The sequence below is a fragment of the Danio aesculapii genome, chromosome 21 (assembly GCF_903798145.1).
Source record: "Danio aesculapii chromosome 21, fDanAes4.1, whole genome shotgun sequence".
In the NCBI taxonomy this organism is placed as follows: domain Eukaryota; kingdom Metazoa; phylum Chordata; class Actinopteri; order Cypriniformes; family Danionidae; genus Danio; species Danio aesculapii.
Genome location: NC_079455.1, coordinates 13284678 through 13312473, shown reverse-complemented (window position 1 = coordinate 13312473; position 27796 = coordinate 13284678). Strand labels below are relative to the sequence as shown.

General features: G+C 36.2%; 2 protein-coding genes across 3 annotated transcripts in view; both read left to right on the top strand.

Moving 5' to 3' along the window:
- Positions 1-19093, top strand: part of slc13a5a (solute carrier family 13 member 5a) — a 28147-nt gene extending 9054 nt beyond the window's left edge. For both annotated transcript variants that reach the window (XM_056446609.1, XM_056446608.1), the window contains exons 7-12: positions 2203-2415; positions 8059-8165; positions 9640-9761; positions 11953-12114; positions 16704-16841; positions 17703-19093. In XM_056446609.1, coding sequence (XP_056302584.1) covers positions 2203-2415; positions 8059-8165; positions 9640-9761; positions 11953-12114; positions 16704-16841; positions 17703-17828 — 868 coding nt within the window. In that variant the 3' untranslated portion in view covers positions 17829-19093. The remainder of the gene's footprint in view (positions 1-2202; positions 2416-8058; positions 8166-9639; positions 9762-11952; positions 12115-16703; positions 16842-17702) is intronic.
- A 1414-nt stretch (positions 19094-20507) lies between these two features.
- On the top strand, positions 20508-24857 carry med31 (mediator complex subunit 31). The gene is made up of 4 exons (XM_056446610.1): positions 20508-20667; positions 21167-21241; positions 21424-21520; positions 24439-24857. The coding sequence occupies exons 1-4, from the start codon at positions 20646-20648 to the stop codon at positions 24653-24655; spliced, it is 411 nt and encodes a 136-aa protein (XP_056302585.1). The 5' UTR covers positions 20508-20645; the 3' UTR covers positions 24656-24857.
- Positions 24858-27796: the final 2939 nt, after the last annotated feature.

The window sequence follows — 27796 nt, the reverse complement described above, 5'->3', positions numbered from 1 at the left end:
TCATAAAGTCACTTTGCCTTTCCAGTATTATTTATTTTCATGGATATTGTAATAAAGAAGGAGTTGTCCAACACTTTTGTACCTTTTATATGGCAACAATTGTGTATTATTTGTACCACTGTGTACCTTTTTTCTGAGAGTGTACATAAATGTTTATATTTTAACTCTTTTGAATGGTGCAGTATCAGAGATTCCATAAACAGCTCAACAGTTTTCAACAACCATAATAATAATAAATGATGATAAATAAACGATAAAAAATAATTTCTGAAAAATTAAGTGACACTTAAGACTGGAATAATGATTCAGTTTATATCAGACAAATAAATTAATTTTGAAACTACGTTGAGTGTGTAAACATATATTTCAGATTAAATGCCATTTAAAATGTTTTTCTAAAATTTGCATTTTTCTTTGACTCCTGTGTGTGGACTCAATAATTTTACATTTATAGTGACAAATAGGTTATTTTCATAAACATAAACTTAGGAGACTGAGAAAAATGCTAAGGATATTTCAGATGGCATTTAGAGGTTTTTGCGTCTGAACTTTTCCGGCTCTATTTTAACGATCTAGGCACAAAGTCTAAAGTGCATGGCGCAAAAGCATTATGGGCATGTCAGAATCCACTTTTGCTATTTTAAGGATGGAAAAATGCGCTTTGTGCCACGGGGCATGGTCTAACAGGGTTGTGCTTATTCTCTTAATGATTTATGGGTGTGTCCTGAGCATAACGTAAATTAATCAGAGTCTCATCTCCCATTCCGTTTAAGAGTCAGTTGCGTTGCGCCATAGTGCATTTGTGATTTACATAGTGGAATTTGTAAGTAGAAAAACTAAACGCTTCACTAGTGAGAAAACAGTTAAATAGACAATCTGCAATGCGAGTATAAAGAACAAGCCTCCTCCTCCATTCGGCCTATTTACTTTCTGTTTACTTTTACTCTTTACCTAACTCCTTTAGTTTTGTAGATGAGGAAAGGTTGTTGTACGCACTCCACTTAAGACATCCATTAGCCTACATATTTACAAGATTTGATTTAAAACTATTTCTAAATTCAGCTTTAAACATTAATAATGAAGTGTGGTCAAAAAACTGAGTTATATCCAAACACACGTCCTCTTCTTGTGCCCCAAATAGTCCAAAACCTGACAGGTGGACAAATCTAAACTTGTTTTTATTCAAACAATTGTAAATATGCATATAATAAATACTACTACTACTAATATTAACATTATACAAATGCAAATTGTCGTGAATTTGTAAAAATTCGTAAAATTAGTAAAGATATTTCTGTATTGCTGTACATCCTGTATGCAATATGTGTAGGCGTTTAAGGCCCTTCCTTTTCAAATGTTTTTACTGAAATTTTGATCAGACATTTAAACATGAAAAAATCTTACAAAACAGTTTAATTCTCACTCCTTCCCCATCCTTTGGCTTAATCCTTGATTTATTAGGGGTCGCCACAGTGGAATGAACCGCCAATTAAAAACTTAAAAAAAATACTTTACTGTCAACTATAAATGAAGCTTTTTTAATGTATTAATACAATTAAAATTTTTCTTCAACATTTCACATTTTATCTTATTTTTATTTAAAGTTTTTTATTAGTTTTTTACAAATGTACTATTGTTACTGTATTTTTGATAAATGCAGCTTTGGTGAGCAGGAAAGTGTTTTTGTAAAACATAAAAAAAAATCTGTAACATTATTTTGATGGTCCATTTGAGTATTAGTAAACTGTCTGCTTAATATCTGTTGATACTGCTCCAACAGACATTTAACTGACTCAGAAACTTTGCAAGTACATGTCAACTTACAATAACCCTAACCTTAACCTTACAGTCTACTTATAATCTAATGAGAATTAGTTGACATGTAGATGCAATGTAACAAACAGACCATCAAAATAAAGTGTGACCAAAAAAATCTTACACTGTAAAACCAATGCAGTGCTCCACAAAATCCATTAATGCTCAAAGTTAGGTTGGCTTAATTGTTTTTACAAATTGAAGTGGATTAAACATAAAACAAATAAGCTTTTCACCTAATTAATTTTCAAGAATTGTGTTGTTTCCACCTTTTAATACTGTTTAAGTATTTCGAACAAGCAGCAAACATATATTTTGAGTGTAATGATCGCAAACACTTTTGACTTCTAGTGTACATTATGCTTGTGCCATCATGTAATTGAATAGCTTTAAAAAGACATGGGGCTGTGGGATGGTGAAGACAGAGAAGGAGATCGCAGCCTATAATGTGATTAAAGAGGAGCACCGCAGTCTCGGCCCCATGACCTTCGGGGAGCTGAGTGTCCTTGCCCTCTTCGTCCTCCTGGTGGTGCTTTGGTTCACTCGTGATCCTGGCTTTGTGGATGGCTGGGCGACACACTTCTTCAATGCTGACAAAGAGTAAGAATGAAAACGCTCACATTAGTAAGATGCAGAGATTTCTTTAGTAGTGTTTACTGCACTGATGTAAGGCAAGCTTCATTAATTGAGTTTACTGTTGGTGTTGTACTGTAGATATCAAAGGTGGTTTGTTGGTGCTTGTTGAGGAAAGATATGCTAATTTTTTGGGGCGGCGTTCTTAAATCTGGCAGATGATGAAACACCTACAACTTCTTACCAAAGTTAATAATAAGATGCTTAAAGAAGTAATTTAGAACACCTTAGAAACTGGAACCATCCATAATAGTTTACAGAATTTACATAAATAATTAATTGATAGATAAATGTATGGAAAGAGTATTATCAAGGCACATCTGGAACAAAGTGGTCAAAGATTTGGACCCCCTTCAGTTCGCCTACAGGGGAAAGAGGGACACTGATGATACTGTAATAACTTTGTGTGATTTTGCTGCTGAACATATCCATCAGACTACAAGTTATGTTAGGATTCTATTTATAAATTTTAGCTCATCTTTTAACTCAATTCGGATAGATATTCTCCTTCAAAGATTACTTGGTTTAGGAGTGAATGGTGATCTTATTTGGTGGATTAAAGATTTCCTTTTAAATTGTCCTCAAAAAGTAGTTGTTTACGATATGGTGTCTGAAACATTCATTCATTCTTTTTTTTTTGGCTTAGTCCCTTTATTAATCTGGGTTCGCCACAGCGGAATGAACCGCCAACTTATCCAGCACATGTTTTACGCAGCGGATGCCCTTCCAGCTGCAACCCATCACTGGGAATCATCCATACACATTCACGCTCATACACTACAGAGAGTTTTAGCTAACCCAATTCACCTATACTATATGTTTTTGGACTTGTGGTTTTTGGACACAGGGAGAACATGCAAACTCCACACTGAAATGCCAACTGACCAGCCGGGGCTCGAACCAGTAAACTTCTTGCTGTGAGGCAACAATGATTGTAAATACAGGAGTTGGACAAGGAAGCATTTTATCGCCCTTACTTTTGTCTCTTTACACAAATGAACTTAAGATCCAGGATTTAGGTTTTAAGTTATTTAAATATGCAGATGATATGGCACTTGTTGGCCAGTTGACTAAAATAAGAACAGAAGAAGATACCTTGTACTATAGTTATATAAATTTGCTTCAAATCTGGTGTAAAAGGAGTTCACTAGAGATACATTTTAATAAAACCAAGGAGATGATAATTAGTAGAAATAAACTAGTTCTTAGTCAACGGTTAAAACCTCTGGTCATTGAGGGACAAGAAATAGAGACAGTTGAATGTTTTAAATATTTAGGAACATTTATTGATAGTTGACTGACATTTGCTGGAAATGTAGAGTGCGTTTTTAAAAAAGCAATGCAGAGATGATATCTCATTTGGAGGTTACAACAATTTGGTGTGAGTCAAGATATTAAGGTGGTAAACAAGAACTTGGTTGAAAGTGTTGTGAGTTTTAACATGATTAAATTGCTATGCCAATTAAGGAAAAGCAAAAACTGTGTCGAGTACTAAAAATCGCCAGTGCAATTGTATATAATTTCAGCTCTTGCCATCAAAAAGACATTTTAGGCGACCTCAAGTAAAGAAAAATGTGTATCAAGTGTCCTTTGTGCCGACTGCCATTAGAATTTTAAATTCTGGGTTCTAAGTATGTAAAGGGTTTTAAATCTTTACTGTGATTTATGTGATGACATTGAACGTATTTGTGTTGCCTGTTTTTTTCCGTAAAATGTGTGATGTGAAAGCTGATGTGGCTGTGTGGTGAAGCCAAAGATAAATTTCCACTTGTGGACAATAAAGAAAGTAAAGTAATTATGCACTTTCCTAGTTCCTTCAAAATTTCACTTTTGATCCAACATTTTATTAACAGATGTGAAGTTAAATTATTCCTGACATTTTTTTGTCAGTGTGATTAGCCAAAAACAGATGAAAAAAATCTAAAGCGAAGATGAAGATGAATGGATGGATGGATAGATTAATGAAATCATTACTAATATATAACATATATACTAATATGTATATATAACAAACATCTATTTAAAATCATGTGATAAACAAAAGCTATTTTACATAAATGTTGAGAAAACATTTGACAGGTCACACAGGGAGCTCTGGGAAGTTTTTTTCCCCCACTGTAAATTTAAATTAGACTTATTTTTCACTTTCAAAAACAATAAATGTAACAGTATTTTAACATAATTTTTAACAGTATTAATTAATTTATTTATTTATTTTGACCATTTATAAAAAATTATGTATTATTTGTTAGGATTCATCATAGCATTTTAACAATCTTTACCATTAGGATCTCAGCAACACTTTACAATAATCCATTACTTAACAAGATAAAATATATTACATAAAGCTTTTTATTTTGAAGTTAAAAAATAGAACATTTGATTTTAATAATGTATTTCTAAATAATATTTAATGAAACAAAGCTAACATGAACTAGTAAGTAAGAGCTGTAAATGTCTAACCTTCTTTTAATAAAGATTAATAAACACTAACCATGTTTGTTAGGGTTTAGGTTAAGGTAGGATTTTAATTGATTATTAAATCATTTTTGTTAATTAAAATGTCACCACAGAGTAAATGTTTGTTTATTTTTTATAAATAAACAAACTATCTCCCATGTTTAGAATCCTCAAAAACTTTAAACATTTTATTAGCAGATCAAAAGCGAATGAAAATATGTATGGATGAATGGATGGATGGTTGGATGAATGGACAGATAGATCAATGGGTGGAGGGATAGACAAATGAGGTTATTAACTGGACAAAAAAGGATTAATAACTGGAATATGACCTGAACATTTTCCAAAATTACAAATGCTTGGAAAACTGACTGAATCTTTGCTGAACACAAACAGTGTGTTCTCCTGTTATCAGCTATGGCATGTTGTTTTATTTGTAGGTCAAATGTCCAGCAAAAATGTGAATGGAGTTTCCCCACGTGCAAACAGCATTTGTGTACATTTCCTGATGACAGTCACATGAAAAGAGATTGAGGGTTTAAACTAAAAACACTGTGATTCTCTCTGGGTGAAAGGTTTAAACTTAAAACAGAACAGAACAAAATGCACAAAAGAAAAACTCCTTTTAACTTTACCACACTCTCAGAAATAAAGGTGTGAGCTGTCACTGGAGTGGTACCTCTTTTAAAGTTTGTACCTAAAAGGTCCATATTAATACATAATAGTACATATTAGTGCCTAAAAAGTACAAAAGTATTTCACTTTAATTTTTCAGGAACTAAAATATACAGTTAAAGTCAGAATTATTAGCCCCCTTTGATTTTTTTTTTTGTTCTTTTTTAAATATTTCCCAAATTATGTTTAACAGAGCATTTTCACAGTATGTCTGAAAATATTTTTTCTTCTGGAGAAAGTCTTATTTGTTTTATTTCGGCTTGAATAAAAGCAGTTTTTAATTTTAAAATCCATTTTAGGGTCAAAATTATTAGCCCCTTTAAGCTAATTATTTTTTCCATCTATACAGTGGCTATCGAAAAGAATCACCCCCCTTCAAAATAAAGACATTTTGTTGCATTGTAGCCTGAAAAGAAGACAGACACAGTTTTGTTTTATCTAACTGTATTTACTTGGTGCAACTTTTAACACCCAACCAAAAGATATAACACCAACATGTCTGAAAAAAAAATGAACATAAGAAAACAAAATCAATGGGTTGGAAAAAGAATCACCCCCTTGTTTCAGTATTTGGTTGAATAACCTTTTGCTTCAATTACAGCCTTTAATCTGTTGGGATACGTTTCTACTAACTTTGCACATCTAGACTTTGCAATATTAGCCCACTCCTCTTAGCAGAACTATGCAAGTTCAGTTAAATTTGATGGTGTCCATTTGTGGACTGCAATCTTCAAGTCATTCCACAGATGTTCAATGGGGTTTAAGTCTGGACTCTGACTTGGCCATGCCAGGACATTCACCTTTTTCTCCTTTAACCACTGTGTGGTCAGTTTTGCTGTGTGCTTCGGGTCGTTGTCATGTTGGAAGGTAAACCTTCGTCCCAATGATAACTTTCTGGCAGAGGGCAGCAGATTTTCCTTAAGAATTTGTCTGTATTTTGCTCCATCCATCTTTCCTTCTATCCTGACAAGTGTTCCAGCTCCTGCTGCAGAGCAACAACCCCATAACAAGATATTTCCACCGCCATGTTTTATGGTAGGAATGGTGTTATTTGGATGGTGAGCTGTATTGGATTTCCGCCAGACATATCGTTTGGTGTTGAGGCCAAATAATTCAAATTTAGTCTCATCTGACCATATAACACTTTTTTCCATGTGGCCTCGGAATCTTCTAGGTGCGTTTTGGCAAAGCTCAGTCATGACTTTGTTGTTTTTCTTGAGAAGAGGCTTTTTTCGTGCAACCCTCCCATACAAGCCACATTTGTGGAGAATTTTTGATGTTGTCACATGCACACAATGACCACTCTTTGACATAAAATCCTGCAACTGCTTCAGAGTTGTTGTAGGCCTCTTGGTTGCCTCTCTGGCCAGTTTTCTCCTGGCTCTTTCATCCAGTTTGGAGCGACGTCCTGATCCAGGAAGGGTCTGTGTTGTACCAAATACCAGCCACTTATTAAAATGGACTTCACTGTGCTTCTAGGCACTGATAAAGCATTTTAATTTTTTTTGTATCCATCCCTTGACTTTCCCTTTCCCTTGGCCAGGCCACAATTTTATCCCTGAGATCTTTTGACAATGCCTTGCCACCCATAGTTGATGGTTTGCTTCAGTTGCACTACCTAAGGTTGAAATGCTACAATAAATCTATTTTCATGCTGAGCTAATCAAATTGACCACCAATGAAAGTGGAATGGCATTGTGTGTCGTTAAGAAGGTGATTAGCTACACTTGATTGAGTTTACCAGTAATTTTTAGGAGGGGGGTGATCCTTTTCACAACTGAGTGATTCTGTTTTTATGCTTGTTAATTGTTTTCAGACATGTTGGTGTTATATCTTTTACATAGATGTTATACGTTGTACTGAATAATTACACCTAGATAAAACAAAACTGTGCCTGTCTTCATTTCAGGCTACAATGCAACAAAATGTAATTATTTTAAAGGGGGGTGATTCTTTTCTATACCCACTGTAGAACAAACAATCGTTATACAATAACTTGCCTAATTACCAAATCCTGCCTAGTTAACCTTATTAACCTAGTTAAGCCTTTAAATGTCACGTTAAGCTGTAGAGAAGTGTCTTGAAAAATATCTAGTCAAATATCATTTACTGTCATCATGGCAAAGATCAAATAAATCAGTTATAAGAGATGAGTTATTAAAACTATTATGTTTAGAAATGTGTTGAAAAAAATCTTCTCTCCCCTAAACAGAAACTGGGAGAAAAAATAAACAGGGGGGCTAATAATTCTGACTTCAACTGTACTTTTAAGGTACTAATATGGACCCTTTAAGTAAAAATGTGTACCTTTATTTCTGAGAGTGCAGAGTGTCCATATCAACCTATACAAACTGTATCTTCTCTGTGTCATACTAATAAAGTAACAGCAATGCATCTCTGTTTTATGAAAACCTCAAGTAAAAATGAACTAATTGTCGTTGACTTTAACCATTTCCATTCTGGATTTATGTGCAGGTTTGTGACAGACGCCACAGTCGCAGTGTTTGTGGCTGCGCTGCTCTTTGTCTTTCCCTCTAAACCACCACGATTGTGCTTCTGGAGAACAGAGAGTTTTGACACAGGTCAGTCAAACACCTGCCTGGCTAACATCCCACACTCTTAGAAATAATGGTACACGAGCTGTCACTGGGGTGGTACTTTTTCAAAAGGTACAAATTTGTACCCACAAGGTTCATATTAAGACCTCAAGGGTACATATTAGTACCTAAAAAGTACAAAAGTGTTCCTCCTAAATATTTAGGTACTAATATATGCTTTTGAGGTACCAATTTAAACATTTAAAGTACAAATTTGTACTTTTTGAAAAGATACCACCCCAGTGACAGCTCGCGTACCTTTATTTCTGAGAGTGTGGGCAGCTCTGAAATCTGACTGAGTGTATTTAATATTTAGTTTCTCATGAAAACGTCATTAAGCTGTGTATACACAATTGCAATATTTTAAGGATAAAAGGTGATCTTGAAATATGCCATGTTTAATTTATCCATTTAGCATGCACTATTCCAATTTACTATGACCTTTTATGTGAAGCTGCTTTGACACAATCTACATTGTAAAAGCGCTATACAAATAAAGGTGAATTGAATTGAATGTATAAGTCTCGGTAACATGGGCGACGCAGTGGCACAGTAGGTAGTACTGTAATCTCACAGCAAGAAGGTCGCTGGTTCGAGCCTCGGCTGGGTCAGTTGGTGTTTCTGTGTGGAGTTTGCATGTTCTCCCTGCGTTTGCGTAGGTTTCCTCCGGGTGCTCCGGTTTCCCTCACAGTCCAAAGACATGCGGTACAGGTGAATTGGGTTGGCTAAATTGTAAGTAGTGTATGATTGTGAATGAGTGTGTATGATTGTTTCCCAGGGATGGGTTGTGGCTGGAAGGGCATCCGCTGCGTAAAACATGGGCTGGATAAGTTCATTCCGCTGTGGTGACCCCAGATTAATAAAGGGACTAAGCCAAAAAGAAAATGAATGAATGAATGAATGAATGAATGAATGAATGAATGAATGAATGAAGTCTTGGTATAAGAGAGCACTGCTTCAGACCTGCTTTAAACTGAATTGTCATTGTCTTCCATAGTATTCTTTACTCTTATTATAGATATCAATTGCCTCTTTTTTTCAGACATTCTTCAGAATATCTTGTTTTGTGTTCAACTTGAAAGAGAGATTGATAAAAGTTGAGAACCACTTTAGTTTGATTAATGGTGAGGAAAATTAAATTTTTAGGGAACAATCTTTTAAAAGTAAAATTCGGAATTAAGTTGCATTTGCGTAAGTTATATAACAATAATGTTGTTTGTTGAGTAATTTTTACTTTAGTGTTGTGAAGTTAACATTTGCTTTATTTTACGTTTAATGTACATTTCACTCTTTCTATGTGTGTACGTCTAATTCTGGCAAGAAATGTGTCTCACAATTGCAACTAGCCAAAGCCAAAAGCTTTTTTTATTGTTATCTTTAATTCTTTTGATTTTATTTATTCTCTCTGATGACAAAATGAATAACGATCATAAATAAGTATGACTGTGATCTGTATCAGTGCCCCAGCAAGAAAGTGGTCCAACTCCAGCTTTGCTGACATGGAAAGTGACACAGAAGAAGATGCCATGGAGTATTATACTGCTGCTGGGAGGTGGCTTTGCCCTGGCTAAGGGCAGTGAGGTACAAATAATGTTTTGAACGTGTGTTCAACTTGTTAATGTGGTTCACGAGGACACAAAATTGTATAATGACATACTGTAGGTATGTGGTTACTTGTATTTCCTTACATTGTTGGGACAAAATTTCCCAAGTATACATTGTAAAAAAATTAGCTGCCTTAAATTTTTTTGTTGAATCAAATGGATTTTGCTAGTCATCTCAGCTTTAGTCAAAAAATGTTCAATCAGCTATCAATCAAACTGACTAAAATATTAAGTTAAACTTTGTATAAATTAAAAAAAAAAACGGATTAACTTATTAAAATCAGTTAAAGCAACATAAAAATGTTTGTTGTCCTGTTTTTTTTCATTACATTTTTACAGTGTACCAACATCAGTAAATTTTTAACTTTGGATATTTTGGTCCCTTTGAGGAAAACGGCTCATAAAAATCACAGAAAACAGTATTTTGAAAATGTAACTGATTGTTTCCTGTGAGGGCTGGGTTTAGGGGTAGGGTTGGAGTAGGACAATGGAATATACAGTTGGCACAGTATGAAAATCATTACGTCTATGGAGAATTCCCCATAAAGACACATGTAGAAGTGTGTACAACCAAGTTGTACTCTATTAAGGTGTTTTTTTCAGGCATGTCTTGCATCTTCTTATTCAGAATTCTTAAAATCATACTTAACAGGGACTTTTAACATTCAAATTTTGTCTCAGGTCTCTTGTGAGTGTTGGGTTTAGGGGTTGTTGTGGTTACCCCATATAATAAGCAATTTTTACAGTTTAAAATTTATTACGCCTATGGAAAATCCTCATTAACCATATAAAAGTGTGGGTAAGTTCTGGTGACTGTTTAAATTTAATGAATTTTTTCTGACGTTCTTCTGTTGTCCAGTTTGGTGAGACACTGCTCGCTGCAGAGCCACTTGAGCTCCAGCGAGGGGGAGCTTGAGCTCCAACTCCTCCTCCTATAAGCTGTTTTAATGCGTACACCCACCCCACCCCTAACCCCAACCCCCAGTGACATCACTTGTAGAAGTGCAAGGAAGGAGTAGCTGGAGCTCAAGCTCCCCCTTGCTGGAGCTCAGCTCTGCCCAAGTGGCTCTGCAGTGAGTACCACTTGAGTTTGGTTGAAGCTGTTTGAATTGAAGCCTCAGTTTGCTATTCTTAGCTGTCAGGAATGTAACCAGTCTTCTTCTTCTGTAGCTCATCTGCTTCAAGGTTCTACTTGTTGTGTGTTCAGAAATGCTCTTCTGCTGATGTTATAACTAATAAGGTTTTCTGAGTTGCTATTTTCTTTCTATCAGCTGAACTGGTCTGGTCATTCCCCTCTGACCTCTGCCATCAACAAGGCATTTTCACACACAGAACCGCTGCTCACAGGATATTTTTCAGACAATTCTTTGTAAACCCTAGAGATTATGTGTGAAAATCCCAGTAGATCAGCAGTTTCTGAAATACTCAGATCACCCCTACTGACACCAATGAGCATGTCATGTTTAAAGTCACTTAATATTTTTTTGCCTCATTCTAATGCTTGGTTTGATCTTGAAATTTAATGACATTTAGATGCTCATGGGCTTGATTTATTGATTAGAAATCTGTGTTAAAAGAACACACCACTTTTCTTGAAAAATGCTAATTTAAACTGTTAAACAGTTGAGTTTTACATTTTTTAAAATCCATTTAGCCAATATGAGAGGAGAGATTTTAGCTTAGCATAGCTTAGTTTAGCATGAACCATTGAATTGGATTAGACCATTAGCATCTTGATCAAAAATTTCAAAAATTTATTTCAATAATTTTCTTATTTAAAGCTTGACTCTTCTGTGGTTACATCATGTATTAATACCTACGGAAAATTAAGGAACTAGCTATAGGAACTATCTAACCCAGTGATTCAGGTTCGAAATGGTAAATCTCAACTTTTTAACTGTAGGAGACTTGTAAAATGAGCCTATTTTCAGAAAAAAAAGAGTGTTTCTTTAACGAGCAGTTGAGTTGAACAGGTATATCTAATAAAGTGGCCAATTTATTGTAAAGCAATATATACTCGCCATAGAGTGTTACTCAACAGTAAACACATGATACTTAAAAGCAAGCACACAAGAAAGGCTTAGGATAAAATGCAGTTCTTTAATGAATACTACTCCAATGGTCAGCTTATTCAGTTATTATTTCTTTTTTTTATTCTCTGTGTTCAGATCTCAGGATTGTCTAAGTGGCTTGGAGATCAGATGTCTCCTCTTCAGAGCATTCCTCCATGGGCGATCGCTATTGTCATATGTTTGATGATCGCAACCTTCACTGAATGCACCAGCAATGTGGCCACAGCTACATTATTTCTGCCTATACTGGCATCTATGGTATGTACATCTCTGACACACAGCATGATCATTTTAATAAATCCTACAGAATGCAAACAGTTGGACACTAGTTAATACAGTATTTGTTTATTTGTATAATGTCTTATATTTTTAATTGTTTTATTTAGCTTTTTTAAGGTTAGAATTTGAATTTCAACAGTCTTAAAGTTTTAAACTTAACTCTATATTCATTTGACAAATAATTTAATATTTTTTGTTTATTATTAATTAATTCAAAAGGTGGCATGGTGGCTCAGTGGTTAGCACAGTTGCTTCACAGCAAGAAGTTCACTGGTTCAAATCCCAGCTGGGTCAGTTAGCATTTCTTTATGGAGTTTGCATGTTCTCCCTGTGTTCGCATGGGTTTCCTCCAGGTGCCCCGGTTTCCCCCACAGTCCAAAGACATGTGGTATAGGTGACCTGGATGAAGTAAATTGGCCTGCATGTGTGAATGTGAGTGTATCAGAATCAGAATCAGAATCAGAATCGGTTTTATTGCCAAGTGTGCTTCACACACACAAGGAATTTGTTTTGGCTACAGAAGCTTCCAGTGTACATAAAGTGACAAGTGACAACACAAAATAATCTGAAAAAATAAAATAATAATAATAAAAAATGATGAACATTAAACAGATGCGGTTAGTGAAGAAACCTGGATGTTGAGTTGTTGAGTTGTATGTACAGATTGTTATAAATATACAGGTTATAAGGTGCTGTGTACAAGTGCGAATGTAGAAAGTATTGCATTGTATATTGATATAAGGTGCTGTGTACAAGTGCGTATGAGAAAGTATTGCACATATTTATTGCACAGTAGGGGAATATTTAACTGTTCATAAGGTAGACAGCCTGAGGAAAGAAACTTTTCCTGTGTCTGGCTGTTTTTGTGCTCGGTGCTCTGAAGCGCCGACCAGACGGTAACAGTTCGAACAGGTAGTGTGCTGGGTGTGAGGCGTCCAGAGTGATTTTGCGAGCCCTTTTACTCACTCTGGAAGAGTACAGTTCTTGAAGTGTAGGAAGGGTAGTGCCAGTGATTCGTTCAGCAGTCCGGACTATTCGCTGTAGTCTACGGAGGTCGGTTTTGGCAGCTGAGCCGAACCAGACGGTGATTGAAGTGCAGAGGATGGATTGGATGACAGCTGAGTAGAACTGTACAAGCAGCTCCTGTGGCAGGTTGAACTTCCTCAGCTGACGAAGGAAGTACAGTCTCTGCTGGGCTTTCTTCACAATAGAGTCTATATGAGTGTCCCACTTCAGATCCTGAGAGATGGTGGTGCCCAGGAACCTGAATGACTCTACTGCAGCCACAGTGCTGTTCATGATGGTGAGTGGGGGGAGTGCAGGGGGGTTTCTCCTGAAGTCCACTATCATCTCCACTGTTTTGAGCGTGTTCAGCTCCAGGTTGTTGTATCTGCACCATAACGCCAGCCGCTCCACCTCCTGTCTGTATGCAGACTCGTCACCGTTCTGGATGAGGCCGATAACAGTAGTGTCGTCTGCAAACTTAATGAGTTTGATGGAGGGGTCTTTTGCAGTGCAGTCGTTGGTGTACAGGGAGAAGAGCAGTGGAGAAAGAACACATCCCTGGGGGGCACCAGTGCTGATGGTGCGGCTGTCGGATGTGATTTTGCCCATTCTGACTAGCTGCTGTCTATCTGTCAGAAAGCTGGTGATCCATTGACAGACAGAGCTAGGAACAGAGAGCTGGGCCAGTTTGTACTCAAGCAGTGATGGGACGATGGTGTTAAAGGCAGAACTGAAGTCCACAAACAGAATCCTTGCGTAGTTCCCTGGTTTGTCCAGATGTTGTAGGGTATAATGCAGTCCCATGTTGACTGCATCATCCACAGACCGGTTTGCTCTATAGGCGAACTGCAGGGGGTCCAGCAGGGGTCCAGTGATGTCCTTCAGATATGCTAGCACCAGTCTTTCGAATGACTTCATGGCCACAGATGTTAAGGCCACAGGTCTGTAGTCATTGAGTCCTGTGATCTTTGGCTTCTTTGGGATTGGGATGATGGTGGAGCGCTTAAAGCAGGATGGAACTTTGCGCTGTTCCAGTGATCTATTGAAGATATGGGAGAAAATGGGAGCCAGCTGGTCAGCGCAGGTTCTCAGACAGGCTGGTGAGACACCATCTGGCCCTGGTGCTTTCCTTCTCTTCTGTTTACTGAAGATCTGACGCACATTTTCCTCACTGATCTGAAGAGCAGGGGGGGAGAGGAAGATGGCTGGAGGTGTTGATGGCTGTGTAGGGCGATGGTCCGGGCTGTGTTGATGTGGTGTTGATGGCTGTGAAGGGAGATGGTCCGGGCTGTGTTGATGTGGTATTGATGGCCGTGTAGGGCGATGGTCCGGGCTGTGTTGATGTGGTGTTGATGGCTGTGTAGGGAGATGGTCCGGGTGGGTGTGAGGTGTCTGATCATAGGTGTCAAACCTACAGTAGAACATATTCAGCTCGTTTGCAATATGTTTATTGCTGTCGATACTGGGGGACGGTGTCTTGTAATTAGTGAAATCTTTTAAGCCTCTCCACACTGATGCAGGGTCGTTAGCTGAAAATTGGTTTTGCAGCTTTTTGGCATAGCTTTTCTTAGCCACACCAATCTCCTTTGTCAATGTGTTCCTGGCCCGATTGTACAGGATCCTGTCACCACTCCTGTAAGCATCCTCTTTGGCCTGACGAAGCTGTCTGAGTTTTGGTGTGAACCATGGTTTATCATTGTTAAATGACAAGTAGGTCCTGGTAGGTCCTGGTAGGTCCTGGTAGGGATGCATAACTCCTCACAGAAACTGATGTATGATGTATGATGTTACATTGGCGTTTCCCAATACTAGGTTGTGTCTGGAAGAGCATCTGCTGCTTAAAACATATGTCGGAATAGTTGGCAGTTCATTCTGCTGCGGCGACCCCTGATGAATAAGGGACTAAGCCGAAGGAAAATGAATGAATGAATTCAGTATATTGTTGAATGTTTAAGTTTGAATTAGAAATGTAATTATTATTATTCATCAACATGCTTTAGTGTTTTAGTAATAGCTTTTTAAAAACTTTTTTCACTCTTTAAAAGGCAATGGAAAATGCATTTGTTCAGCTGTCACATATTTTATGAGACACAAACAAGCAAGTTGCATAATAGTTTTGTAAGTACAGACTCTTCCTCCACGAATCTCCAGGAAGGTCTCTGGCTGTGCGGTTGGCACATTCTGCCCTCTTCTCATGAATCAGCCTCTGCTGTGAATGGAGGGATTTGTAGGGCTAAAGCTGAAGTGGCTCATATGGAGATTTGCTATTGTTGTTTTGTTGAGAAAAAAAAGAGAGGAAGAATGAGGAAAAAGTGGCCATTGGGGGAGGGGGGCTTTTAACTTTACTCGCTCATTCATTAGTAGCTGAAAGCAGATACACAGACGCTGTAATGAGTGCTAGTGTTGTTCATTCCTTCCTCTGTGTTACATAGAACACAACTGAGGTTTGAGGATAGAGCCAGATCACTGCGCAACGTAGAAGGTTTTGTGGAGCTTAGAAGGTTCATAAAGTTACACGGGGACTGATTCCAAAATGAACGGCAAAAACTCTCAATTTTATGTAGATATTCGGTTTTGCAAGCTTCTGTTTTTATAAATACATTAGTTTATATTAAATAATGGCTAACACTTTACTTGAGGGGTGTTTATAAGACAGTTTTGAGATATTTCTCATACTCATTCATTTTCCTTTGGCTTAGCCCATTTATTCATCATGGATTGCCACTTAGGAATGAACTGCCAATATATCCAGCATATGTTTTACTGAGAAACACTCATACATTCTCAAATTTACACACTCATACACTATGGCCAATTTAGTTCATTCAATTCACCTATAAATGTGTTCGGACTGTAGGGGAAACCGGAGCACCCGGAGGAAACCCTAGCCAACATGGGGAGAACATGCAAACTCCCCACAGAAATGCCAACTGGCCCAGCCAGAACTTGAACCAGCGACCTTGTTGCTGTGGGGCGACAGTGCTTACCCAAGAGTCACCATGTCGCCCCTTTTCATTCTCTGTCAAATCATTTTTATAACAGTGTCATTATTATTTAATTACATTTTAATGATGAAATCAATTTGTACCACCGTAATTTTGGTCAAGAAAAATATAAATGATGCTGCTATAATTTTCATGACACAATTATAATGTGCTCATGACAATCATGTTTATGACAGATTTATGACAAGTTATGTTTTTTGGTAGTCAAGTTGTCATGACAAAGAAAAAGGCTGGATATAATGCATTTAGTTATGTCAAGTTGTCATAACAAAGACACCCCAAACAATGTCATCTTTGCACTTTTAAAATAAAATTACTGATTTATTGACAGTTGTAATAAACGTGTAAAATGATCATGATTATAGAGGTTTCATGACAGTCTTATGAACATGACAGGCTTTTTTCCCTTTAAAGTGTTGTGATAATAAATGCATATTCATTTGCATGAATAAATAATTAATTGGAACATTTTAGACTGACATATTTAAATCATAATGTGTCCGTATAAGCATATTGTACAGTATGATTGAGTAAAAGATCATTGTTTTGTTGTCTCAGTCTCAGTCTATAGGTGTGAATCCCCTGTATGTCATGGTTCCCTGTACTCTCAGTGCATCTTTTGCCTTCATGCTTCCTGTGGCAACTCCTCCAAACGCAATCGTCTTCTCATACGGATACCTCAAAGTCTCTGACATGGTGAGTGTTTAACAGTAATACATAAAAAATTTAAACCCTTAATAATAACTTTGGAGCTTTGAGTGAATAAAAACAACATGCAAACTGTTTTATTTGTGGACTTTTGATTTATGAGCAGTGAGGACTATAATAATAATTAAAATAATCTATTTTAAATAACTATAGAAATAGAAATTGCACGTATTTATAAAAAATAATATTAATAATGGCTTTTAAATATTTTGTCTTGATGTTAATATATGCACTGTAATATTGACATTTTTTTAATTTGTTAGAAAAACAATAAGTAATAGCAATAAGTTATATTTGAATTAAAAATATGTCAAATCTGTTAATATTTCTTATCATTAAAAGGTTTGTTTTCTTTGGTTTTGGTTTTAATTGAAAACACATTGTATAGGTCAAAATTACTGACTTTTAAATGCCAAAATCATTAGTATTAGTAAATATATCAAAATACATTTTTGATTAGTAATGTACACTGCTAAGAACTCAGTTTGGACAATTTTAATGATAATTTAGAAATATTTGGATCACCCTTAGATTTTAGATTTTTTTTCAGCCAAATGTTGGCCAATCTTAACAAACCATACATCAATTGAAAGCTTATGTATAAATCGAAATATTTAAAAAATAATACACATATTAACTTGCTAGAAGAAGTCGGAATTAAAAGATGTTAACTCAGTTGTTGAATTCAGTTGTTTAATTCGTTCATTTATTCATTTGATCGTTCCTTTGTTCATTTATTAATTATGTAAAGGTCACCATTAAACATTGTTTCAGTATTAAAATAATATACAGTAAGCACTTTATTACTTTCAAAAAGTAATTTATCCAAAAATTGATTTTCATTAACAGGCCAAGACCGGGATCGTCATGAACATCATCGGCATCCTCTCCATCACCTTAGCCATAAACAGCTGGGGCAGAGCCATCTTCAGTTTAGACACGTTCCCCAGCTGGGCGAACACTACTGATGTCTGAGAGGCTCCACACAGAGACAGACTGTCCCTCTCACCATTATCCACTTGTGAACTTCAGACCGTTTCCAGGTCTTATGTGAACAGAGAAAACTCTGATTATGACCACTGTTTAGTCATTTCACACATTCATGTCAATCTTTTACAAAACCGTAGTGTTCACTACAGTCTCTGGACTTTGTGACACCAATATTTGAATGATTTATAAAAGACCATCTGAGATTAGGCGTAAATAGTATGTTTTTACAAATCAGTAGTATTACAGCACACTGTGAGCATATATTCGTATCACTGGTTGTTCGCTTTTGGCATCTGAAAGAGCATTTGGATGCAGAAACTTAATGTCAGGCTGAACATATTGTCTCCTTGTGTCCAAACTCAGAGCCAGTGGCTGGTTTTACTGGAGATCATCACTGTAGTGTGATAGTTCAAATCACTTCATGTTTATTCATATGCGTAACTTTAAAAAGTTGCTTTAAAAAAGCGGCTGCACAGGAGCACATGTGGAAAAAGCTGAAAGGCTGAAATTGTGTAAATATCTAGATTTTTTTAAGCAAGAAATATATTTACAGTAAATATGGATAAATTTATATATACCTCAGATATGCAGAGCTGCTTTGACATAGTTTAATCATGTACAGTTCAAAATTAACTCAAACTCTATTTTTAATGTACTTTTATTAAAATGATGTATTTTGTTCATATTTACTACTAATAAATTTTAATTTGGTTTACTCAGTTTCTTTGTCTGTAGCATATCACCAATGGCTTAAATTAGTATTATTTTGTGTGACATTTATGAAGGACGTGCACTGTAAATTAGTTTATTATTATGATAATAATGAATGTATTATGGGCTGCACTGTGCTGCAGTGGGTAGCACGGTCGCCTCACAGCAAGAAGGTCGCTGGTTCTAGTCCTGGCAGGGTCAGATGGCATTTCTAAGTTTTCATGTTCTCCCCGTGCAAGCGAGGGTTTTCTCCAGGTGGTCCAGTTTCCCCCACAGTCCAAAGACATGCGGTTTAATTGGGTAAGCTAAATTGTCCGTAGTGTATGAGTGTGATGGGTTGCAGCTGGAGGGGCATCCACTGTGTAAAACATATGCTGGATAAGTTGGCGGTTCATTCCGCTGTGGTGACTCCTGATGAATAAAGAGAGGAAAATGAATGAATGAATTTTGTATTGTTGAATCAATTTGACTTTAACTTTACATGCATATAGGGTGGGAGAAAAATAATGTGCATTTACAGATGTGTGTATAAATTTGAATAAAAGGATGAAGATTGTGATGATGGAATGGAATCGTATTTAATATTATTACAATATCTGTTTTATTCCGTGTATTAAAGCTTGTTACTTTTAGGCATTATAACGAATTATGAAAAGAATGAGAGAAAGAAGTGTTGTCGTGGGTTTCCTCCGGGTGCTCTGGTTTCCCCCACAAGTCCAAAGACATGCGGTACAGGGGAATTGGGTAAGCTAAAATTGTCTATAGTGTATGAGTGTGAAGGAGTGTGTATGGATGTTTCCCAGTGATGGGTTGCAGTTGGAAGGGCATCCGCTGCGTAAAACACATGCTGGATAAATTGGTGGTTCATTCCGCTGTGGCGACCCCAGATTAATAAAGGGACTAAGCCGTATAGAAAATTAATGAATGAGAGAAAGAAATGAACCCTTATAGTCAGTAACTTACTTGTTATATTTTGCGACTATTCCTAGAAAATTCTTATAACTGATTGAAATCATCATGCATTGATTTATCATTGTAAAAATGAACAAATAACAAAATTATTTTCATCTATGAAGTCATAATAACAAACATAGGCTACCATATAACAAAGATATGTGCATATTTTATTGTCATTTATGCTAATTCTTTACTATTTCTGCGAAAATAATAATAATAAAATTATTATGTCATTTCACGTTGTGGGAGTAAACTAAAAGCTTGCGTGAACGGAGTTTGGAAAGTTTGTAGGGAGAAATGACCATGAAAAACGAATCTCCCAACAATTTAAAATATGTACGACATAAAGTCATAAAGCATACATCATGGCATAGGCATTATAACAGAAATAAATGATTTATTAACTATTAAACTATCTATTGCTATGGCATAGGATATCATAGTGTAGCCTACAGTAGGCTACAAAAAAGTGTAGCTTTTTTATTATTATTGCATTATAACACAATTACAATAAGGCAAAATTCGATTAACAACTTTCATCTACATTTATAGAACAGACCACAAATAATAATCAAATCAATAAAAATAATAATATAAATAAATACACTTAAACCATAGAATAGACACACAAACACAACTAAAAAAAGAAAGAAAAAAAAACATTTACACCGGGTCTTCTGTTAATTTCATTTTTTTCAATAAACCAAACAGTCTTCTTCCACATTTTAATTTGAGCAACTTTAAAGATTTATAGTATAAGCAACTAAAAGCAGTGGTTTTGTTTTAAGGCACTTGCATTTATGAATATATTTCTCCAAAATTAGAATATTATTCAATACAAAATGAATATTAACATCTTTCCCAAATAAACCTAAGAAAATATCATTTTTAGAAAATCGGGAGACATAAAAAGTGTAACTCAAGCGAAAGAAATGGACGAAAATGACAAAAATGCTAAAGTCGTGAAACGCTTTTACGACAGCAGCACTGGTTTTCTGGCAAATATGGCGTCAGCGGTCTATGTCCGCATAAACAAGGAGTAATGTGTTGTTTTTGGTAATCGCGCTGTAAAAATCTTTCAATACTAATCATTTTCGAGATATTTCAGCGTCGTCTGTACTCTCGTTATCCGTAATGGCTGGCGTTATGGAAACAGGTTTGTTGATTTTAAATTTGAACTTGTTTTTTAGCACATCTTTGCCCACGAGATTCCAAGCAATGTAAATACAATGGTTTTGGTAAGGTAATTTAGTCCAGTTTTAATCATATTAAGGTATACAGCGTACTAACATTATTACACTATGTGTTATTTCCTGTACTGGCGCATATATATATGTTGTTCAAGCAATTATTTCGGTAACACTTAACATTAAGGTTGTAACGTTGTTAGCCAATGTTTGCTAACATGAACAAACAAGAATCAATACATTTATTACAGTGTTTGTTCGTCTTTGTTAAAAGTATTAATGAAATAAATTTCATCTTAACTTACGGTGCATTAACACATGTTAGGCATGAATTTTGATTTTAATTATGCACTAATACAAGTATTGTTCATTCTTAGTTCATGTTAGTGAATACATTTACTAATGATTATTTTTATTATTTCTAATTAAACACAACCATTGCTAACACTTCCTTTTGTGCTTTGACAGAGGAGCAGGCGAGACAGCGCTTTCAGCTGGAGCTGGAGTTTGTTCAATGTCTAGCAAACCCAAACTACCTGAACTGTAAGAGCATCATCACCTCTTGGTTTTTTAACTGTTCGCTAAAATCAGTTATTAGTTTAGTCATTGGTCAAATTCAATCATTGCTTGTTTCAATATCTAAATTCAAGATCATTTTGTTTCTGTGGTTGAAATATGAAGATGGATCATGGTTATTAATCTTAGCTCTATTTCCCATCCTGCAGTTCTGGCTCAGAGAGGTTACCTGAGAGAGAAGCCTTTCGTCAATTATTTGAAGTATCTGCTTTACTGGAAGGAACCAGAATATGCTAAATTCCTGAAGTAAGTAACATGTTGATCTTGTTAATATAATTTTAGTTAATTCCTCTAACATTTCTTCTTAGGATCATGAGTGCTTCAAAAGAAATAAAGATAGAAATATTTTTCCAATATCGTGTAGCCCTAGTGCATGATATCTTACTAGTTATTTAGTAAAATACTAGTATTCAGCTTTAAAAACTTAACTAGCTTAATTAGTCTGGTCATTTGACAACAGTTGTTTGTTTTGTAGAGAGTTGAAAATTCAATTTTTTTTTAAGGAGATGAAAAATATTGAAATATTAAAACTGCTTTTATTCCTGCCAGAATAAAGAAATAAGACTTTCTTCAGAAGTTGAAACATAATATGACATATTTGTACTGCTAAACATCACTTGGGAAGTATTTGAAAAGGAATTCATAATTTTACAGGAGATCTAAGTATTTATCTGTATATGGTTGTATTTACAAATGTATATTGACTCACAAGTTGAGTATGTGTGCTAAATCTGCACAGTTTACATGAGCTTGCAATGTTAGTTGATATTATTTTTGACAATATAAAGCAAATTCAGCCAATATTGTGCCTAAATGTTAGTCACTTAATATTAGGGCTGTGTGTTACTGAACAAAAAAAATGAAAATGTGATAATTCAATTAAATAGTTTTAGAAAATGATCAAATCAGTGTTATATTTCATATTATTTCAGGTAAGAGAGAACATCACCACAACTTCTAAAAGTGAACAGCCATGTTTAACAGTGTTGTAAAAAAATAAATGAGTGAAAGAGAGGACCCAGTTCAGGAGACTTGAAACAAGCAGAATTCCTTTATTGAGACGTGTTGGTTAATCTGCAGTCATACAAGAACACTTTAAGAAGTCCATGTGTCTGCAGGAGCCTACTAGAGGTCTGCAGTCTGCGAGTTTTATCACAAGTCTGAATAGATGTCAAAGATGTCCCGTCTTAAGGCTGATTTATACTTCTGCATCAAGCGCATGTGTATGCTACGGTGCAGCCTACGCGTTGACGCATAGCCCTACGCCGTGGCTGTCGGCGTTACTGACGCGCACCTCTCAAAAAATTTAACTACATGTCCCAACGACGCATAGCGCAAGTTCTGTGATTGGTCGGCTTGGTAGTGCTGACGGGTCTTGGCGGGACCGAGAGCCGTACGAGCCCGATGGAGCGATTGTTTACAAGTGTGGAGTCCCATGAAGGAGCTCCAGATGGAAAGTTTTGGTTTGTGTTTACCTCATGGTTAAAGTTGTTGCACGTCCACCGGTTCCTGCCTCAAAATGAGCAAGTTTTAAGCCACTTGTACATTAAGGAAGCGTTCAGAAAAAACAAAACACCAGCGAAGAAATTTGACACAGAGGAACATAAACACCTCACTGCCAGCTAGCGTTTCGGAAGTGTTATTTCGGAACAACAGAAAAAGCGCGCAAAAGTATAAATGCACAGCTATGCGCGTTGTATGCGCCGTGGGTCACGCCGATCACTTGGCACAGAAGTATAAACCAGGCTTTTCGAGGAAGGGAAATGGCTAAACACAGCATACAAATTAAGTTTTGGAGTCAGCATGATAACCAGCATATAGGTGTTAGAGACCTGCCCAGTTACTGACCAGATGAGTTAATCAACAAAAGGGTTTTTTTTGGCCTGAAAGTATCACCCGAAGACAAATGCAGAGTCGTTAAAAGCCTGACCATAGCATTTGCATCACTTTAGCTCTGCCTGTAGTCAGAAAGACAAAGGTTAATGTCTCTCATGGCTGGGCTGTTAATAAAGTGATATAATCAAAAATCAAAGAATAGAACTTTTCAGTTATGTGTAGATTATTGTTCATTTGAAACTAGATTATAAACATTTATATTTCCACAACAGAAACATTAATTCTTTCAGTAAGAGAGATATAAGCATTTAACGTCATTTCTACAAGGTCGGATAGCTTTACAGATGTAACACGGCAGTGTTTCCTGCTCTCTTTAAACATATTATCTCTGAAGCAACATGTGGTTTATACATATGCAACTTTGACAAGGCTCATAGTCATAACTTCTGGAAGGACATATTCTTTTTCTCTGGGCCACTGTTGAGGTCTCCTGGAAACTTTTTGACTTTGGCATGGTCACAGACTTTTTGTTACCATTAACAACCCTTTTAAGCACAGATAAAACAAATTTGTTTTCCCTCCAAGGTTGATCTACAGCTCATCACTAGAATCGAACAATACATTTGCAAGGACAAACCTAAACTCACATGAATTTAGAATAAAACTAATACTTCTAAATAAACACTTAATTTATAGCTGACATGTGTCTGACCCTCTCTGTGTTTTTTTCTCATCAAATAGAGACACGAATCATAACAGAATACCTAAATTGTGTAGGGGATTGTAAATCGGCTTCAGTAATTATACGTTTAATAATAAGAAAATACATAACTATGAATGGATGAATAAAAAATAGACAGTGAGAAAATAAAATAAACATTCATATTGCACACGGCACATGTATGCATATACACATTTGAAAAGTCATTTCTTTTGTTCTTGTCATGATGGCAGTGCATAATATTTTGCAAGATACTATAATTCAGCTTAAACGGAAATTCAAAAGCTTAACTTTAAGGTTAACTAATTAGAGACATTTTTGGAAAACCTTTTTTTTTGTTTTGTGTTGTAGCTAAGTGAAAAACAATTTCTTAATGGTATAATATTGACGATCCAGCCAAACTAAAAGAAATAAAACTTGTAAAAGGAATCAATATGAAAAATGTCCTTGTTCTGTTAAACATCACTTGGGAAATATCAGAAAAAAATATTACAAATTTCACAGAACTGCTAATAATTTATTATAATTTTTAAATAATTTTTGTTTTATGTTATTTGAATTGATCAGAATATTTCAGTAATGGAGTCTAAATGTTTGTGTATGCTAGATATCCTCATTGTCTGCACATGTTGGAGCTGTTGCAGTATGAGCACTTCCGGAAGGAGCTGGTGAACGCACAGTGTGCCAAGTTCATAGATGAACAGCAGATCCTGCACTGGCAACATTACTCCAGAAAACGCACCCGTTTACAGCAGGCGCTGGCGGAGCAGCAGCAACAACAGCAGCCACAGGCTCCATCCCACGCCAACACCACCTCCAAATGAGACTCAAGCTTTTTCTGATGGGCTTTTACATATTTTTACAAACAGACTTTGACTTTCACACTGCTCTCTGTAGGCTCATAATGTTATGTGTTTGAAAAACAGGAGAGTAAAGGTAAGAAGAAGGTAAGAGGAGTGCGAAATCATTTGTATTACGCTTTTGTGTTCTAATATAAATTGTGGAATAAACTGTTAAATAGTTACAGATTTAAGTTCAAAATCAAAATTTGTTTCTTTATTTGTCAGCTCCAACTCCACTCTTGTTACATGCTTCAGTTGTTAAATGTTTATTATGCTTGTGTACATTTTGGACAAAAACAAACAAAAAATAAAGTGATTTAAAAAAATTCTGTTACTTAATCACAAAAAACAGAAACTCTGAGAGGGGTCTGGATGCAGACTGGGTGCAGCTGCAATCTGAGCTGCATGCAATTCTTTTATGCTCCACAAAACCCCTCCCCAACTCTACCCCTCACAGTGACGTCACTATCTCCATTGAGTGCATTGTGTCTGACATTGCATGTCTGAGACTGCGTTTCTCAGCTTGCATATAAAAGTCTTCATTCAGATACTACTGGAGACTCCACTGTTCACAAGCATCTCACATTCTTCAGTGTAACCAACACAACAGGCCTTTTACAAACCTGAAAGAGGGACAAGTAAGCCCTCCGGTGGCTGCTGGAATAAAGCACATATATCATGCTGAATATCTTACTCTTCCTGGACCTTATTAGTCAGACAATGCAGTCTTTCATTTTGAACCAATAATAAAGATCAATTTAATTTTGATTTGAACCCACTTTCGGCATCTAAAGTTAGTGTCCAGCCTGAGGTAAATGAGTGAATTCTTTACAGAATAATGTTTGTTTTTTCATGCACAATTACACAACTAAAATGAAGTTAAAAAACAATGAAAAGTGATGGAGTCAGTATTTTTAGAGTATTGCAGCTCTTATGATGATTTATCTGTGCACATCATTACTATTCTTTTTTTAAGTTGTGCCTGTTTGTAATTGGTTCTCAAAGTAACTTCCTCTTCATCATTATCTCTTTTCTGATGATGCAATTGCTTTCACCTTGCACACTGCTCTGTCTCGCCTGGAAAACAAAAACACATATATGAGAATGCTGTTTGTGGACTACAGCTCAGCATTTGACACCATAGTGCCTGCCAAGCTGGTGGTGAAGCTCCAGGCTCTGGGTCTACACAGCTCTCTGTGCAACTGGATCCTGGACTTCCTGTCAAGCAGACGCCAGGTGGTCAGAATGAGCAACATCACCTCATCCACACTGATCCTCAACACTGGTGCTCCACAGGGCTGTGTTCTCAGCCCACTCTTGTACTCCCTGTACACACATGACTGTACAGCCAAACACAGCTCCAACATTATCGTTAAATTTGCTTATGACACAACGGTGGTGGGCCTAATCATAAATAATGATGAGACGGCCTACAGAGAGTGCTCTGACGCAGTGGTGTCAGGAAAACCACCTCTCACTCAACATCAGCAAAACCAAGGAGCTGATGGTGGATTTCAGGAGAGAGAAGAGAGAACACCCCTATCACCATCAACGGGGCACCAGCTTTCCTCCCTCCATTACATCTACACCAGGCGGTGCATGAAGAAAGCCAAGAGAATCATCAGCCACCCAAGCCATAGACTTTTCTCTCTGCTACCCTCAGGCAGACGGTTCCGCAGCATCCGGTCACGAACCAGCTGACTGAAAGAAAGTTTCTTCCCTCAGACTTATCAGGTTTAGGGGAGACTTATCAGGGTTGGGGAGGGAGTATGCTGTTGTATGTTGTTGTATTTTGCACTGTCTGCATTTTGCACTATAGTTGTATTTGCACTGTCTGGAGCCAGCACCTAAGCTTTTCACTCATCACAGTACACGTGCTGCTGATGATGTGACAATAAAAGTGATTTGATTTGATTTGATTGGTGTTTACAGATGCGAGGGCGGAACAAACTGTCAATCTCATGCGATACACTATTAATTTTTTTCACAGATATGTGTAAATGTGGATCGTTTTGAAAACATGTAGAAGTGAAACTTAAAAAAAAGTAAGGCAAGGGTAGGCCTGTCACAATAATCAATATGTCGGCTTATCGCACAACACATGGCCATGACCTCAATCATTTTTGGTGATGCAATATATATATTGCACATACAAAAAAAATATATATATATATATCACTAACATTTTATCTCTATTGGAGGTGTCAGTTTTAGTATGGTTAAAACACTAGCATTTTCTGTATATTTCTATAGTATATTTTCATGTGGGTGTCTGACAGGAAATCTAGTATACACTTAAACTGCATCACTAAAATATTCTGATCAATTCAAATTACATAATAATAATAATGAATAAATGAGTGGCGCAGTAGGAAGTGCTGTCGCCTCATAGCAAGAAGGTCGCTGGTTCGAGCCTCGGCTGGGTCACTTGGTGTTTCTGTGTGGAGTTTTCATGTTCTCCCCATGTTAGCGTGAGTTTCCTCGGGGTGCTTCGGTTTCCCCCACAGTCCAAAGACATGCGGTACAGGTGAATTGGGTAAGCTAAAGTGTCTGTAGTGTATGTGAATAAGTGTGTATGTGTTTCCCAGAGATGGGTTGCTGCTGGAAGGACAGTGGCTGCATAAAACATATGCTGGATAAATTGGCGGTTTACTCCGCTGTGGCGGCCCCAGATTAATAAAGGGACTAATCCGAAAAGAAAATGAATGAATGAAATAAATAAATAAAAAATATTAGCAAATTTTGTATTATTTTTCAGGTATTTCCCCAAGAAACAGAAGAAGAAGGACATTATTCATATTGATAATTTGGCTGGAATACTTTTTTCTAGTTCTTTTAACAAAGTATGTTTTTGTTAACATTTATCATTATTATTATTTATTTGTCTGAGATATGTTTTCACATTCTGATTTCAACGCCTAAGTATTAAATTGTCAAAATGACTATAATTAACTTAAATATTCTTAATAATAAAATATTATGTGTTCTTTAGAGGAGTGTACTTCATGATGCTATTATATTGTCATTCTGACATTATAAAATTAATTGTCTAAAAATGACAATAATATAATTTATCGCATTATATTTTGGTGCAATATATTGTATGACAAAAAATGGATATTG

Coding starts and splice junctions, on each gene's coding strand:
- med31 (XM_056446610.1), top strand. CDS start 20,646: ATGGCTGGCGTTATGGAAACAG. Junction 21,242..21,423: donor AAACCCAAACTACCTGAACT/GTAAGAGCATCA, acceptor CCCATCCTGCAG/TTCTGGCTCAGAGAGGTTAC. Junction 21,521..24,438: donor GAATATGCTAAATTCCTGAA/GTAAGTAACATG, acceptor TGTGTATGCTAG/ATATCCTCATTGTCTGCACA.